Here is a 16,143-nt window from a genome sequence, read left to right as displayed (position 1 = left end):
CAATATATTATTTAACCATGAGGTGAATTGTGCAGTATAATGCACGATTATCATCTGTAATTGAGCGAAGGACGGCGAATAAGCTTAAAAGCATTTTCTAAGCGTTAATAAATAATCACTCTTTCCTTTCCGAAGGCTTACTGATTCCAAAGTAAAAGGGTGCAAAACAGTGAAGAGAAATATGAAGCAATAATATAATTAATAAGGAATATTTAAACCTAAAGAAAATATTAAATAAAGTAAATTACTTAAGTATCGATTAATATCAGGTTTAAACGGAAAAATGGTGACGTCATGCAGGAAATGTGAATTGAGCGCAAGGAAAGTCTGCAATCTAGAAGAGGCTTTGGGATTTGGACGCCATCTCAATAGTACCAGCTAGCTAAATGGAGTTTAGTAATGGCGGATTTGTTATTTGTTGTGTGGTGTGTTGTCCCTGTAGAAGTGAAACAGTAAATGTGGAATAATTTTGTCAAATTATTGCATTTATTATCATTTTACGAAGTTTTAATCTTTTAACTGCGTTAAGTAGTTTCATTTTGTGGAGAAACTTGAAAAAAAAGGTACAGAACAAAGTTTACTGATTTGAGGTTGGTGAATTGTTTTCGTTGTAGAATGCAGTTTACATCTAGAATTTAACATCTCCCACTACAACAAACCTTTTTTTACTTACAAACAAATTACTTTAAAAATAAGGAGCAGTTCGGTTTAAGAAAGCTGTTTTTAATATACGTAAGTATCCAAGGCAGTAAGACCTTGACTTCTTAACTTTATTTAATCCTATTATTTTGAGTTTTGTGAATAAATTACCCTAGTTAAAATAACCTTTTTATTTTTTTTTCTTATATCACATTTATATTTTTGTTCAAAGTATTCATAGAAGAGGTAATTTATTAAGTACCTTTAATTTTTATTATACTGTGGGTAATTAATTTATAGAAAAAGACATCAATTATTTTAATTTGAAAAATGAAAATAGTGCTACTGTTCAGGTATGAGCGCAATGAGTGCTTCATCTGCGGCTCCTACGAGTCTTATGCCGCTAAGCCTCATAGCAGAACATAAGGCATCTCAACCACCACCAACAGTCCAGCCGTTGCCACGAAGTGGATCTGACAAGTGTGTGACTCCTGGTACTGTTACCAAACCAACATCAAATGGGATGGAAGGACCAGGACCGTTGCCATTAGTATCTCAGCTACCACAGACCGCACCTTCTTTGCCAACAATGCCTGATTTAAGTGTTTCCCAACAAACTGCAAACCCGACAACCAACTCTGATAGTGCTCCATCTCACTCTTATCAACTATCTCATCAAAGTTAGTACATCATTTATTTTACTTTTTCGTTTGCATTTTATTGGGTTTGTGAGCAGAGTCAAATTTAAAAAGCATCATTATAATTTAAGGCGTGTCATTTCACAAAATAGTTTAAATTGTTTTATTCTGAGTAATTTGTATAACAGAAACATATTATAATTTTTCTCACTCTTAACTTGTAAAGTTATTTAAATGGTCATTATTTAAAATTCCGGAAGAATTAAGTTAAAGAAATTAGTGTATAATTTTTCAAAAATTTTGGCGTCCAATTATGCTTAGCTGTCTGTCATAATGATTCGACGGAGCCATTGTCATTAAATTATCACCAAGACCAAAAAGAGGATTCGAGTCGTGTGTACCCACGATATATATTGGCTTTGCGGTTTCTTCTCTAACTACAAGCTAGAGAAATTAAAATTAATTGTGTTAATTATACGTATTTTGTAGATCGTATGTAAATTTTAAAGAACGATCTTTTCGGGTATAGAAGTATTGTAAAAACAGCCAGTTTGTCATCTTAAATTATAAAAATTTCAGCAAGGATTTGTTAGGCTACTAAAATATGATATCCTTTGGCTCTTTTCAGTAAAGAAAGCGGGGTATATTTATTCTGAGTTCGTATTCTCTGTTATAGTAATTATCGTATTATATTTCTATTATTTTCGTTAAATGTTTACTAAAAAGATCCTATTAAAAAATTATATAAATTACCTCTAGAAATTTCTATTTTGTTTCAGTGTACGACACTGAAACTAAGAAGTAGTTAATGTTACAAAGGAAGTCAATATTATTTGTTTATTTCATTGTAACTGTATTTAAGTATTAAAATTACTGCACGATCATTAATCATTTTTTTGCGGGGGAAGGTTTTGGTCTGGTTTAAAAAATATTTTTATTTTCCTCTTCCGGGGTTGCATTTCACATACTCTGAAAGGTTCATAAAACAAAATTGTCGTAAAACCTCTTTTAAACCAAGGAAAAAACGCTCCGACAAATCTTTTACTGAAATTTTCAAGATTTTCATTTATAAATATTCTTCAAAGTTAGAATTTCTGAAACGCATTTAGTTCTCTTTGATTTATAAATTGAAAACTGTAATTTCATTGAAGAGGCATTTAAGACAACCACCACTTTGGCAAAACTCTAAAGGATGTTTTTCTAGAAGTGCCCAATTCCTGAAAAATGTTCGAACAGTTACATATGTATGCATCTACGCATATGCAATGTGTGTATCAAGAAAATGTTAAAACCGTTTTTCAGACTTATTTAAAAAAAAAAAAAATGAAAAGTAAGTTACATTCTTGGACTATTAAAACGAAGTAATTAGTTTGAACTCTACGATTTTTTATTTCGTTTTAGCGCACATGTTAGTTTTCATGTATAAGAATATTTTATAAAAACAATCTCAAAAGAATTTATTTTTTATAATATTATTAGATTGTTTTCCTGTAACTGTTTTTTCAGACATGTCTGTTATTGTTTGTTGCCTAAACTTGAGTTTAAGTTACTGTGGTTATCGTAAACTTAAAGAAAACTAAGAAGTAGTTAAAAACCACAATGTTTAAATTAAACTCACAAAATTCATCAAATAAATAGTTCATTTTAATTTTATTTGATTTTTGGATTAATTAACGCCATTCGAGTATTAAATAGTTCGATTTCTCAACACTTGAAAAATAAATTTAGTAAAAAATATAATTATATAATGATAGTTATTATGAATAAGCAATAATAAAATAATATGTGCGAGTGCTTATTCGTTTGCTACTTATTCTTAGTGTTAAAAAAGTTGTTATACTGAATGTCTTACGGAAACTCATACATGATGGAAATATTTTCTAGGTTCCATAAAGCAGTCAGAAGCTGGTCAAGCACAAGAAACTAGTGGAACATCATTTGCCGGAAGTGGAGGCGTAACCACAACTATGGTGTCTGGAGAAAGGCGTCATACAGAAGAAACAGTTCACCACCATCAGATTTCGTCTTCTACTGTCTCTACATTTTCATCAATAAGTATAACAACCACTACTGAACAACATTCAAGGTCTTCTATTCCTGCTCAGTTATTGCAACTTCAGCCTTCACAGCAGGGAGTTCACCAAAGTAAGGGTTTGGTTACTTGTTTACTTACACTTACACTATTATAATAAAAGAAGGTATTGTAATCTCGAAGTGTTTCTGTTTTAAATTTTCACTAAAAAAAAAAAGTTATGAGGTCCTCTGAATAATAAGAAAGTTTGTTTTCCTTCAAAACGTGTGTATGTGTGTTACACAGTATCTCAAAAATGAAAAATCACAGGGAGTTAAAATTAATTATTTCGTTTAGCTGCCAACAGAAGACGCCACAATATTATGGCTTTAGTAAGAAAAGAGCCACCAGAAGTACCACTTTACTAAATCAGTTTTTCAGTTTTTAAATATTTTTTTAGTGAACAGCTCCTACGATTTTCTTTTTATTAATAGATTATTAATTAGTAATTAATTCGATTGGTAATTATTCGATTAATATTCTGGAGTAGTAATTGAAATTATGTCGATCTAGAACTTATGTTTGGAACATTTTTCCAAAATAATTTTATTAACGGCACTTTTGGGAGAAGGGTGTTAATTAGGCTTTAGTCTAATGGCCATGTTTGTGGTGTACCACAAGTCTGACCACCAAAATAATTTTATTAAGAATTACATGTGGGACTACATTTTCAAATTTAAAGAAAATCGGTTGTAGGAAGGTGTGACTTAAAGAGTTCAATATTGAGAATTTTCCATAAACTGCTCCTTAGATTATATTTAAAATCTCTTTAGATTCATCAGCATCAGCATTGGGAAGTTCTTTGAATGCAACTCAGATTACAAAACCTGCTGTACAACCAGAAACAACGCCAAGTTCACCACCAGAAGAGCCAACTACCCGTATCTTGGAATCAAACCAAACTCAGATTACTATAGAATCAACAAGTTTAAGCAAACAACCAGTTCAACCGGCTCCAACTGGGGAAAGTGCTCCTGCATCTTCTCCCTTAACTGAGCAGCCTTCAACTGCAGGGCAATTACAAGATGAATCTTCTCAGCCCGTGGCTGCTAACGTTAACACATCTCCAAAATCATCACAACTCCAGGTACGTCAGTTTATTTTTATTTATTTATTTTTTAAGCATATTTCAGATATGTTTGTTTTCTTTAACTGTTGTGAAATGTTTTTTGAATCAGTAAAATAGTTTATTCTCATATTATTCTCCTTTCTTACGATTTTACTTCTATTTCGCTTAAAGCAATGTACTAATCTGTAATATATATTTTCATTTAGATTATGGGCTATTAAGTGGCAATATCTGTTATTAGGTAACTCAAACAAGTGTCACGGTGCCCACCTCTTCTACATCGTCTTATCAGACTTCTCCGGCTGGTGCGACAGCAACAACTACAACTACTGCTGCGCAGTCTCAGCCTACAGATAACAGTACTTTGAAAGTCGCTACTTTACCAAGACAGACTTCAAAAAGAGCAGCTAAGGTTGTTTGGTATCTTCCTAGATAATATGATCTAATTCTTTCTTCATTCATAAAACATTATTTGGAAGTTTTTAGTTTAATATTAGAACAAAATGTTTGATTTTGTAATTTCTAATCTTTGACTGCCAAGTTTTGAAAGTATGAAAAACTTTCGCGTATAACTTAATTATGGACAAAGTTTTGTTTTATACTTAGATATAGATTACTTGATCAAAATCTTTTTAATTCACGCATATTTAAGTATAATTGTACCTTCATTTGTTATTTCCTGAAAAGAGTAGATCATATCAGTGTTTCTATAGTACAGTATTAAGGTAAGGTTTATTTTTTGTTTAGGGTACATCACCGGCGAATCCCACTGAACCCTTTAAGAAAGTAGCAGCAGCAGAAGCAATAAAAGATAAGGAAAGTGGAGGAATTGGAGATAAACCAAGAAGGAAGAGACTTCCAACCCAGCCGTATCAGAGTCCAATTCCAGAGTTAAATATAATTGCCAAATTTAAAAAAATGAAAGAAATGAACGAAAAAGATAATGAAGATAAAAGACCTTCAATGTCTTCAACTGATAAACTTATCGTATTTTACAGGTTAGTTATATGTATGAATAATAAAATTAATGGTATTGTGTTAGGTTGGTAAACATTTTAACGAATCTCCAATACGAGTTTATCAGTTTTCATTCATTGTTTTAAAAGGAATTTTAATAAATATCAAAAAGTTTTTTCAGACCACTGGGGTCATTAAAAGGCTTACGGTTGACTTTCTTTTAAAATCTAATTTAGTATATAATGTACAGCCTCGTTAACTGCAAATTAGTTGGAACTAGGAAAAGAAAATTTATGCTGCGGAATTACTAAAGAGATTTTGAGACTCATATTAAAGGAGACATTTTATAAAAGGAGAAATTTTAGGTGATGTTACGGGAAAGGTGTTCTTTCATGAAATCTGGTATGGTAAAAGGCGAGTATTAATAAAAAAGTGTAAGTCCTCTTATAAGCCGAAACTAATGCCTGATTGAAAATATTAAAAAAAATTTGGATTAGTTGAATTGCTTATTACGCGAAATTCAACAGTATGTCTTCAAATGAGCTACAATTTTTTTATATTAGAATTAAATTTAAGTTTATGTTTGAGAATTTAAATTGCTAACAAATGCATTTTTTAAAATTGGCTTTCTTATTTATAGAAACGAATTCTTAGCTGTACGAAATGCCGAGGGAGGATTCTATGTTTGTCAGGCCATGCAGAATGTGTATAAGTCCAGCTCACGTATTAGAATTAGATGGTTGTCACAACAGCCCGAACCTTCATCAGATCTCTATACCCCTGATTTCTACGACCACACAGGTTAATACAAATTATATTAAAAAAGTAAAGTAATGCTTATTTTTTCAATCGGGCTTTAAATCAAATTACCGATTAGTTGTCCTGAAGGGTAAATTATATTAATAATGAGGCAAAAGAGTAGTTGGGTCTTAAGGGTGTTTGAAAACGGTGTTTATTTTTACGATTTTTGAAGAAATCGAACTGCCTTGCCACAAACCTGCTAATTTGAAAAGCCTCAGCTTTTGCTTGATATATCAAATCTCATTGAAAAATTGCAACATTGTATAGTTATCATTCCTTTTTTTTTTATTTGACTTCCCCTGCTTTACAAGAAGTATTGCAACAGATTTTCTATTTTGTTTTTTACCGGAAATACAAGTTTAAGGTCCCCAACTGTAAAAAGTGGTGACCTGGCAGCAGGTCATGTGGCTGTTTGCCTGAGGCAAAATAACTCAAAAAGATATCAATCTTGATTTGCGAAGGATTTAAATAATTCAACTAAGTACAGTGAGCTTAGGAACTTAAAAATAAATTGGCAACAACAGTAAATGTGGTATATCATCTAGAAAAGTGCGACGTTTCATTAATAGTAATAGTCAAGAAGTGATGAAACAGTTTCGAAAACATTGGTAAAATCTAAAGTAAATCTCCACTCTGTTTGCAAACCTCATTTCAATAATCTTTCGGTCTCCAAGTTTGGCTAATGCTCAATCGCAACATACTTCTGAAAAAAAACCTAATATGTCCAACTTGGTACCTGTTTTGTGTCGAACATCCAAATTTTGAAGCCTCCAATCTAATATGGAAGTGAAAAAACATTTGCCCTTCTTTGTAATGAAATTATTTTCGCTTCTTTATGACTTCAATTACCCGGAAACCAAAGTTTTTCATATGCACCTACGATTTTTTCCCAGCTACATTTATAAATCAGGAACATCAGATCAAAATTTTAATTAAAATTATTTTTATAAGAAAATCCTTTTTAGGGAAGTTTTAGAGGTAAGTGTTTAGTAAGTTTAAGATTTTTGTAATATTACCAGTTTTCATTTATGTTTAACAGAATTCGATTGCATTTTGACAAACTTGAACCTAGAGCGTGTGGAGAAGGACAAATTTCGGTTGCCTGAGGCTGAAAATCGTCGGACAGAAAGTATTCTTCAGCGAGCATTGGACGTAGAGCGAGGAGTAGCCCCACCACCTGCTGATGATACACTCACAGAAACTCATCCAGATGGATGTAAGTGTTAATCGAGTCCTCAAAAACAAATAGCATCTATTCTTTTTGCATAAGTTCGATTTAATTCGTATTTTTAATTGTAAATATTTTTTAAGAATAGCTTTAAAAAATAATCAATAGACAATAATTTATTTTAGTTTGCTTTACTAATTATAATAGACGAATTTGATCACTTGCATTTGTTCTTAAACAATAAATATCTCTAAAAGACATGATGGTTCATTCAGACTATTTTATCTTATCGACATCTAAGGCCTTTAGCACCAAAATAAATATATTTTAAGCCTTATTATTTATTAAATGCATATGAAATTTGATCTAGTGGACTTGTCACTTTATCGAAATGAAGAGCAACTGAAAAGGAGAAAGAAAAATAAAAAGAAGGTGGGGAAAAAAAAGGAACTTAGTAGTGGGGAGGAAAATCGTCGTTCTGCAGGTAATTATGCAAAATACTAAGTAAAATAATGTTTTGTTATCATCAGCTCTTTTTATTAATATTGTAATCTCCTCTCTAATTCGCGGATAATGGTCAAATAGCTTTATCCCTTCCACTCCGCATAGGGTTAGCGCTGTGTTACCTTCATGTAGCCACTGATCATAGGTTAGCTACCACGCAGTGTAAGTTATAATTTACCATTGAAAATTGGTAGTTTACCATTTTCAATGTTTTAGTGGATCTTGCTCAGTAATATCTTAAAACTGAATGTTGGAAAATGTATGTATGACAAATGTGATTCGTGTTTTTCCAATCCAGTTATAAAAACAAATAGGCAGTTATTTTTGAAATTATTTGAAGAGTTATTTTATCACAATACTTTTCATATGATAAGAAATGAAAATTATAATTATAATTATTTCAAATACATATTTATTCAGAAATAAAGTGAGCAACTGTTATATGGTAAATAATTGTAACAGCATACTGTTTGCTATTTTAATGATCTTACTTTCAAACGTGTGTATTTTGAAAAAAAAAAACGAAGTATTTTTAAAATCTCTTAACTCTTGCTTTGAAGAATTGTTACGATCATCTTTTCGAAATTGATGCCGAAAATTAGTATTTTGATGTCCTCCGTAAATGACAAACTTTACTCCCTCTCTAGATGAAAAGAATATTTTTTAAAAATCAGCAATCGGGATTGTTTTTTTATAGTATGGTTTTTCCCCCCAATTTTTTGCTGGTTTCTCTTAAATGATTTATCTTAGTGATTTATTTTATTTTTTAAATTATTTTTATAATTTTATACTTTTAAATTTTTTGAATCATTTTTCTATGGTTATTGATTTTTGTGGGTTCTTTTTGAAGTATTATTTTTAAAATTTCCATTCTGGACAAATACTCTGTCGTCGCCTACGTAATCAGAAGATATTTCCTATAAAAGAAACGTAAACTGGAAGTGCTATTTTACAGAAAAGAATTTTTTTGTTGAATGACCTTTTTTATAATACATTATAATGATTTTCTTCTAATTTCGTGCTCAAATTACTCGAAAAATATCACTTATTTTAAAAAATTTCACTTACGGTATCTTTGGCGTTGATTTCATGTTTTTGGAGCATGACTGCTGGGCTGTAATTTTTTGGGGGATCGGGTGAGTGTCAAGTGGTTATGAAGCGTGGCTTTGTAAGTGGGATATCCCCATTCGAATCTCGCGTATAGCTATTTTTTTTTGGTTAAAAGCGAAACAATAATAAAGTATTTGTTTCCTTCCTCGTCATGAACTTTTTTTTTATGCAGGAACTACCAGAAGAAGAGCGGGTGCTGGAGGAGGGGTTTCTGCTTCTGCTGTAGCAAAGGCTAAAAAAGCTGCAGCTATTAAACGAACTGCGGCCGTAAAGAGGGTTGTGCAACAAGCTGCTGCCGCCAGAAGGCAAGCCCCACCAGCAATATCTTCTTTAACGACTTCTAACAAAAAAACAGTGGGGTCTAGTATTGCGAATACTGTACCTAACAGAGCTTCACAAGCAAACGCTACGGCTATTAGGAAGGATATTAAAGTAAATGCCCCAACTGCAGTGAGCAAAAGAAAAGGCGCTGCTCCCTCCCAAGGTGGTCCGGGATCAGAGAAACGGACAAGAAGGGGTACACCTGCTTTACCTCAGCTATCGCAACAGCAAAGCACTACCTCAACTGGCGCCCCGGCAAAAGCAAGAGGTAAATAACATTCTAAACATTTCCTTACATCAAATTTAGCTTTTCTGCACTAATCTTTTGAATAAGTTTGACGCAAGTAGTGCTTACCAGCTTTATGATAGCACAATCTTGAGCTACATATCTATGCTTAAGATCTGTGGCTTACGCTACAGTGCTTATGATATGGCCAAAAAACCTAAATTTTTATCTGTATCAAAGGTGGGTAATGATTTACGATAGTCATGGAAAAAAATTTATTTATGAAAACTGTCCGGTAGGGTTGATCGTCAAAAAATGCACGAAAAAGCGTAACGTTGAAAAACACCCAACTTTGACAATTTTTTTCTCTTTTTCTATAAAAGATAAAATTCCCAAATTTTCTTTAAAATAAAGGGCAAACCCTCCTTTATAACTGTAATTTTTTTGCAACAACCCAGATCTAATAGGTTTCGAGAAAAAAGTTGCCAAAAATGAGCAAAAACGGCTTTTTCAAAAAATGTTCTTGTTCTTGTTCTTCTTCTTGTTGTTCTTGTTCTTGTTACCTTTTTATGAATATATGGAATATAAAATAGATAAAATTTGCACATATTTAGGACAGTTAATTATTAAAGTATTTTACTGCAAGTACTCAATTAAAGGAACTGCATTAGAGAAATGAATAATTTACTTGTTATTAACTGTGTGTTATTTGTGCTCTCAAATACTTCTGTTAGAAGAATTGAAGATTCAAATTTTGTTCTAACTTTGTGATTCAAATTTAAATAGTAATCAGAACTACACTCAACTTTTTATTTTATTTTAATGTACATTTAATGTGATTACACAGAATAAAGGGCATAATAGAGATAAATCAGAAAAATAATGTGGAATAGAGTTAAAATAAGCTTCTATTTAGTTATGATGAAGAAATATACATTTTATTATTATTTTCACAAAAAAATTATTATAAATGAAGTGGCCAGCATAAGGGTCTGTGACATCTAATAAATTCTAAAAAATATTAATGAAAATTAATGCAGTAAAATTACTTAAATAATATCAATGAAGTATTAATGAAATGTTGGGTGCTTGCTGATTTGTATACCTTTTGGCGTTTAATCAACCCTTATACTTAACATTTTAAACTGTAAGTTTTTGTTAAGGAGATTTACATTCATTTTTTCATAGTTTTATTGAAAGGAATTGCCAAGGAGAATTAAATGAAAGAAATCCAGTTTATTTATTGTATTTAACTCTGGTACGTAAACAAACCTGCGAAGTTGAGTTTCATCTATTGCAGCGGATTTCGCATTTTTAGGCTTGGTTCATCCCTTCGGTCTAGTGAATTTGATTTTCAGTTGTAAAGGTATTGCTCCTGTTACAGTAGTTATTATTGTCTTGCCCCACTTTGTATATCCATTTTTTTGCACGATTATTCTCTGGGAGGCCTTTCTTGAGCAGTAGGGGTGGTCAAAAAACCATTGTTACGTGAAGTTAGCTTCCTTGACAATTACAATAAGATTCCATTACCCCTGTGACTTTTGACTATTTACAACTGGGAACTTAACTTTAGTGTATGCTAGATCACAACGTTTCAAGGACGTTATTATCTTCGTGTGGTATCTCTCTCGGTTTTTTTTTAAAAAGGAGTTTCCTTAAAGCTGAGGTTTTCCTCAATCGAAATGTTCTCGTAAGATATTCTTTTCATCTCTCTGTATCCATTGCATCCTCCTCTCGCAAACCATTTCCTTGTGGACTCTCGTTTAGCAAGTCCCTCCATGTTAGCTTGGGTTTCCTTTTTTTCCTCCTGCCCTTCACCTGCCATTCCAATACCCTCTTCGCTATCTGCTCCCTCTTTATCCACCTTCACCACATGTCCAAATCACCTCAGTCTCCTCTCCTCTTCTTTACGCATTAACACGTTACCTCTTACCTCCATTATCTCCCTTACGTCTTCAAAACTTCCCCTTTCCAGTCTAGAAATCCCTGCCGACCTTCTCCAAAAATCCATCTCCAAAGCAAGGAGTTTCCTTCAACTGGCTTTAGATATTGCCCAGGTTTCCGCTCCGTACAGTTACATGCTCTCCACTATACTTCCAGCAGTACCCCTTGGATGTAAATTTTAAAAAGAGTGGGTGATATCGTACAGCCTTGCAATAGCCCTTTAGTTGTGGCAAAAGGTGGGGGGGGGGGGATACAGTTGGCCCATTCTTTACACCGCGCTTATTATTATTATTCCCATTTATTGTTTTTAAAATGTTTTTTAGTGGCGCACTAATACCCGCTCTACGTAGTGCTTGAAATAGTAGGACCCTTTGCAAGTGATCGTTTTATTTTTATCTATTCTAAATTGTATTGCATTAAAATACAATTTAATTTAATCAAAATAAAGTATTTTTCATCTTTCATTTTTTATTAGTGATTATATTTATTTACTTATTTTTATTTTTAATTTCACCTTTATTTTATTTTTCTTTACTACAATTTTTAAGTTTTTATAACTTTGCTATTACTTTATTATTATTATTATTATTTTTTTTTTTGGCGCATCAACAGCTGAGGTTATTAGCAGTGAGCTGTAAGAAGCTCCTAGAAAGAGAAAATCTAAGGGTCAGCAGCTGGATTCGAACCCGGGACCTCCGCGTGGGAGTCCAGTATGCCAACCTCATAGCTAATCCCTTCCCTAAAGCATTATTAATTATTAATTAGTAAGTAAACGGTTTATTAATTTCTGTTTAGGAACTGCGGCAGCTGCCTCCAATTCTAATACAAATAAAAACTTGACTAGCAACAGCAGTGGTGGTGGTGTTGCGAATACTTCAAATGGTAACAACGCTGCAACTGGTAGTACAAGGAGAACTTTACGTAACAGCAAATAGAGTGATTAATGTGCCGTTGTAAACTAGAGAAGGAAGCACCAGCCTCCTGTTGGTAGGGGCACTAAGCATCTTATATTTCATCTAGCAATTGCCGCAACTGTTACTGTTGTATATAAATATATATACTTAAAAGAAGGTCCTAGTTATAAGGGACAACAGGAAGAAAGAGAGAGGAACAATCATTGAAGTAAGGAGGAAGTTAAATAAATATAATTTTAAAAAGCGAGATAATTATGTCGACGCTATTCATCCTTCATACAATATATCTTGTTTCTTCGATGGAGGAGACACCATAAACAAATTTGTTCTAAGAACACTAGACCATTTTATTTTTTTAATAATTGACTCAATTGTACACACTATCGTGATTCAAAATAATTGGAAGTTATTAATATAAGTTTTTCATAATTTTATTTGTATAAAACAATGCTTTAAACCAACATTTCGCGAATATGTTAATTGAACTATTTATGAAAAAATAATTATTTAGGGTTAGATTAATTCATTTTCATTTAGTAACAAATGAATATCTTGAATAGAGTTGTGTAAATAATGGTCTTACTCCTAAAATTATATTTTTAGAAGAACCATAAACCAAACTGGACTGCTTCCTCTTTCATTTCTATATAATATTGGTACCGGCAGCTAAACCTTTTGAGTTCCTCTCACAAATACTGTATATGATTAATACTTCTGTAAAAGCAGCACGCATTTTTCTGAGATTTTATTATGTTATATTCCACATCATAAACAAATACCTTTTTTTTTATATAACTGTGTGAAATGTATATAATTATTGATACAAATTCGTTTATTTAAGATTGGTTCAGCAAACTTAGTATGGTGTCTCCAAAATTGTTGCCAGAATGGACCCTTCATAAATAAATTGAAGGTTCTCTCAAAGGGTTTTTATCCAGATTTTAAGCGTTGTACATAGTTTTATAAATATATATAAAGAAAAGATAAAAATAAGAAACAAAAACAAATGTATTTTATTGTTATATTTATGTTAAGATTTGCCCAGATAGTCTCGCCCTTTTTTTTTTCTTTCTTTTGTCATTAATATTTATTACGTTTATCAATATATTTGGTTATTACCTAAACATATTCCAAATTTGAAAATTTAACTTTCTTGTTTAGACACTCGAAAGAGGTGTTATAATGGAAAATTAAAGTGCAATATTTACCATTTGGAAGTCAATTCTGTAATTTCATAATTACTTGCTGGATTGTACATAAAAACATTTTTGTTTACTGAGATTTTTATTATATAAATAAAAAATCCATCTCAGAAATTAAATTGTGTTTAAGAATTATTAGTAATTATAATTTTTGTAATTGCTTTTATTACTATCAGCAGCAGCATTCAGGCATTAAATTAAATTATATTAACATTAATAATTAATTACATTTTCTATATAACTGTTAATAAAATTAAATTATTTATATTTTGTGTTTGTGTGGCTAATGTCTGAAAAGGCGCACACAGGAATGGATATATAATTTTTTGTGTCAAAATTAAGAATTCTGCTTTACATTTAGTAATTTTTTTTTTTCTTTTTACTTAATGTTGGGCGAAAAACACATACTTGAACACTTGGAAATCTTAATGTAATTTTGTAATAACTTTATGTTTAGGAAACATTTTATGTTCAAACTGTACCTAACTTAAAAAATTGAAATCTTTATAGATTTTCATTTTTTCAAGTATAATTACTTGAAAATTTATTTTTAGTGAAATATAAGTTGTCTATACTTGTAAATTTGGGGTGGGCTTTCCAAGGTTATTTTAAAGAACCTTTGCTAAGATTGCCTTTCTTACGCTCCATTTCGGTTTTTTATTTTGTTTAACTTACATTCTACAGATCTGTTCTGAATTTTAGATTTTTTCTGATTAAAAACGCGTTACTTAGGATAATTATTTTCAATCGATGTGAACAAAACAGTAAACATAATATAATTTTGGCAATTTTCAAATTCATTTTATAAGATATTGAGTATTTAAAAAGTTGATAACAAGGTTGCATGTGTTCTATATTTCACTCCAAGATCCTCTTTATAATTTGTCACTAACCCTCATCGCATACTCATTTACACCGACGCATAGTTTATTTTACTATGTATTTCATTTTATAGTATTCATGATGAAAGAGCCATTAGGCTAATCTCTGTATAATTAAGTAAAAGAAGTCATTGCGGCGGAAATTATTCTTAATAGAATAATGTAGCTCAGGACGTTATATAATTTTCATATCCATCCTTGTGGTATGTAAATAACGTCTTTCTCAAGACATTTCCAATTCATCTTTTAAATATTAGAATATTTAACCGTTGCTAACAATTTTTGTGTTAAATCTCCAACTTGTTTGGCAATCAAATGTTTTCAGTAAAATTAAGTTAAATAGGGAAGCAGGAGCGATAAAAAGCTCTCCTCAACTGACTTTTTTTATTTTTAGCTTTATTACTAAAATAAAATAAAATCGGGGTTCTTAAGAGGACTTCTGGTTTTTATCATATTTTTTGAACAAGAGTACAAACAAATTACAATTAAATGTGTCTAACTTAAAATTGTATTTCAAAGCATGCGAGAATAGTGTGCCACACCACCGTTTCAATTTTTTTTCCTTCTTTTTTATAAAAATTGTTTTAGAAATTCCATTATTGATGAATCAATTATGTGTACAGTTAAAAAAATAATATAGATTAATAGTGTTACTGTTTTTTCTTTTCTTCTTTGTATAACATCTTTCTAGTTTAGAATAACATGCGTAATCAAACTACGAGTAAAATTAGATTTTTAGAGAGTAGAATTCAATGCCGCAATATTTATTAAAATTGCCGAACTTATTTATATTCAATTTTTTTGTTCAACATGAAAAATATTTTTATTAAGTTGGATTCAAGACATCACATTTTTCATTATTTTATGCTTGAATTAATTAACTTTCAACCTTCAATTAAAAATGCCCATTCTCGTATAGTTGGGTATGCGGCACTACAGAGAATTCTTGTGTTTGTTATTGTATATTAAAATGTAGATATAGTGTAATGTAAATTTTGAAAATCGTTTTGTAAAATAGCCGATTACAACTTTAGTCGGTGTCCCCAGTGTCGGAAATTCGTAACGTATAACAAGTGTCCTAACCACTATGGGTTAAGCCGCTAACCTGTTTGAGAGGGAAAAACAAACAAACACGCAGTCGGAAGATTTTTTTAAAAAAAAAAACAGATCTGGAGCTTATCCGTTAGTTTGCACTATTAGTGATGACCTTTTAAGCCATTAATATGAAAAAGAATAAATTTGCAAGTAGAACAAGAAATATGTAACATATAAAAAAAGGATCGTTTGCCAAGTGAAGCTCACAAGAATGATGAAGTTGGTGGTGTCATCAATAAAGAGTATCAATGAAACAGAAATGATCAGAATAGTCAGAAATAAGGAAGTAGGACGCGACCAATAACTGCAACAGATGGAGGTAATCTACAGATAGATAATGCGTTTATTATTACAATAAGTAGTAGACGTCCTTTATTTGAAAATACAGTATAATTTAAAGGAAGTACACACTTTATAATTAAATAATAAAGACATCTTCCATGACCGTCAGATAGTCGAGTACAGATACATAATAAATAAAAAATAATAGATCAATGAAATAAATATAATAAATTTATCATTAGCCAAAAGAACTCTCAGAGACTAGCACATAAGACACTAACATATTAGAAAATAAATACAATTTAATATCTTACTTAAATT

General features: G+C 31.2%; 1 protein-coding gene across 1 annotated transcript; it reads left to right on the top strand.

The window, feature by feature from the left end:
• The first annotated feature begins 324 nt into the window (after positions 1 to 324).
• LOC141446768 (uncharacterized) lies at positions 325 to 15,103 on the top strand. The gene is made up of 11 exons (XM_074113507.1): positions 325 to 732; positions 993 to 1,319; positions 3,162 to 3,422; positions 4,122 to 4,435; positions 4,659 to 4,829; positions 5,165 to 5,415; positions 6,015 to 6,175; positions 7,215 to 7,391; positions 7,714 to 7,827; positions 9,130 to 9,546; positions 12,244 to 15,103. The coding sequence occupies exons 2-11, from the start codon at positions 995 to 997 to the stop codon at positions 12,381 to 12,383; spliced, it is 2,331 nt and encodes a 776-aa protein (XP_073969608.1). The 5' UTR covers positions 325 to 732; positions 993 to 994; the 3' UTR covers positions 12,384 to 15,103.
• The last annotated feature ends 1,040 nt before the right edge of the window (positions 15,104 to 16,143 follow it).

The sequence above is a fragment of the Rhodnius prolixus genome, unplaced genomic scaffold (assembly GCF_049639745.1).
Source record: "Rhodnius prolixus isolate KJV_2025 unplaced genomic scaffold, Rpr scaffold_1, whole genome shotgun sequence".
In the NCBI taxonomy this organism is placed as follows: Eukaryota; Metazoa; Arthropoda; class Insecta; order Hemiptera; family Reduviidae; genus Rhodnius; species Rhodnius prolixus.
This window is presented reverse-complemented; position numbering and strand designations above follow the sequence as displayed.

Coding starts and splice junctions, on each gene's coding strand:
- LOC141446768 (XM_074113507.1), top strand. CDS start 995: ATGAGCGCAATGAGTGCTTCATCTGCGGCTCCTACGAGTCTTATGCCG. Junction 1,320..3,161: donor TTATCAACTATCTCATCAAA/GTTAGTACATCA, acceptor AATATTTTCTAG/GTTCCATAAAGCAGTCAGAA. Junction 5,416..6,014: donor AAACTTATCGTATTTTACAG/GTTAGTTATATG, acceptor TCTTATTTATAG/AAACGAATTCTTAGCTGTAC.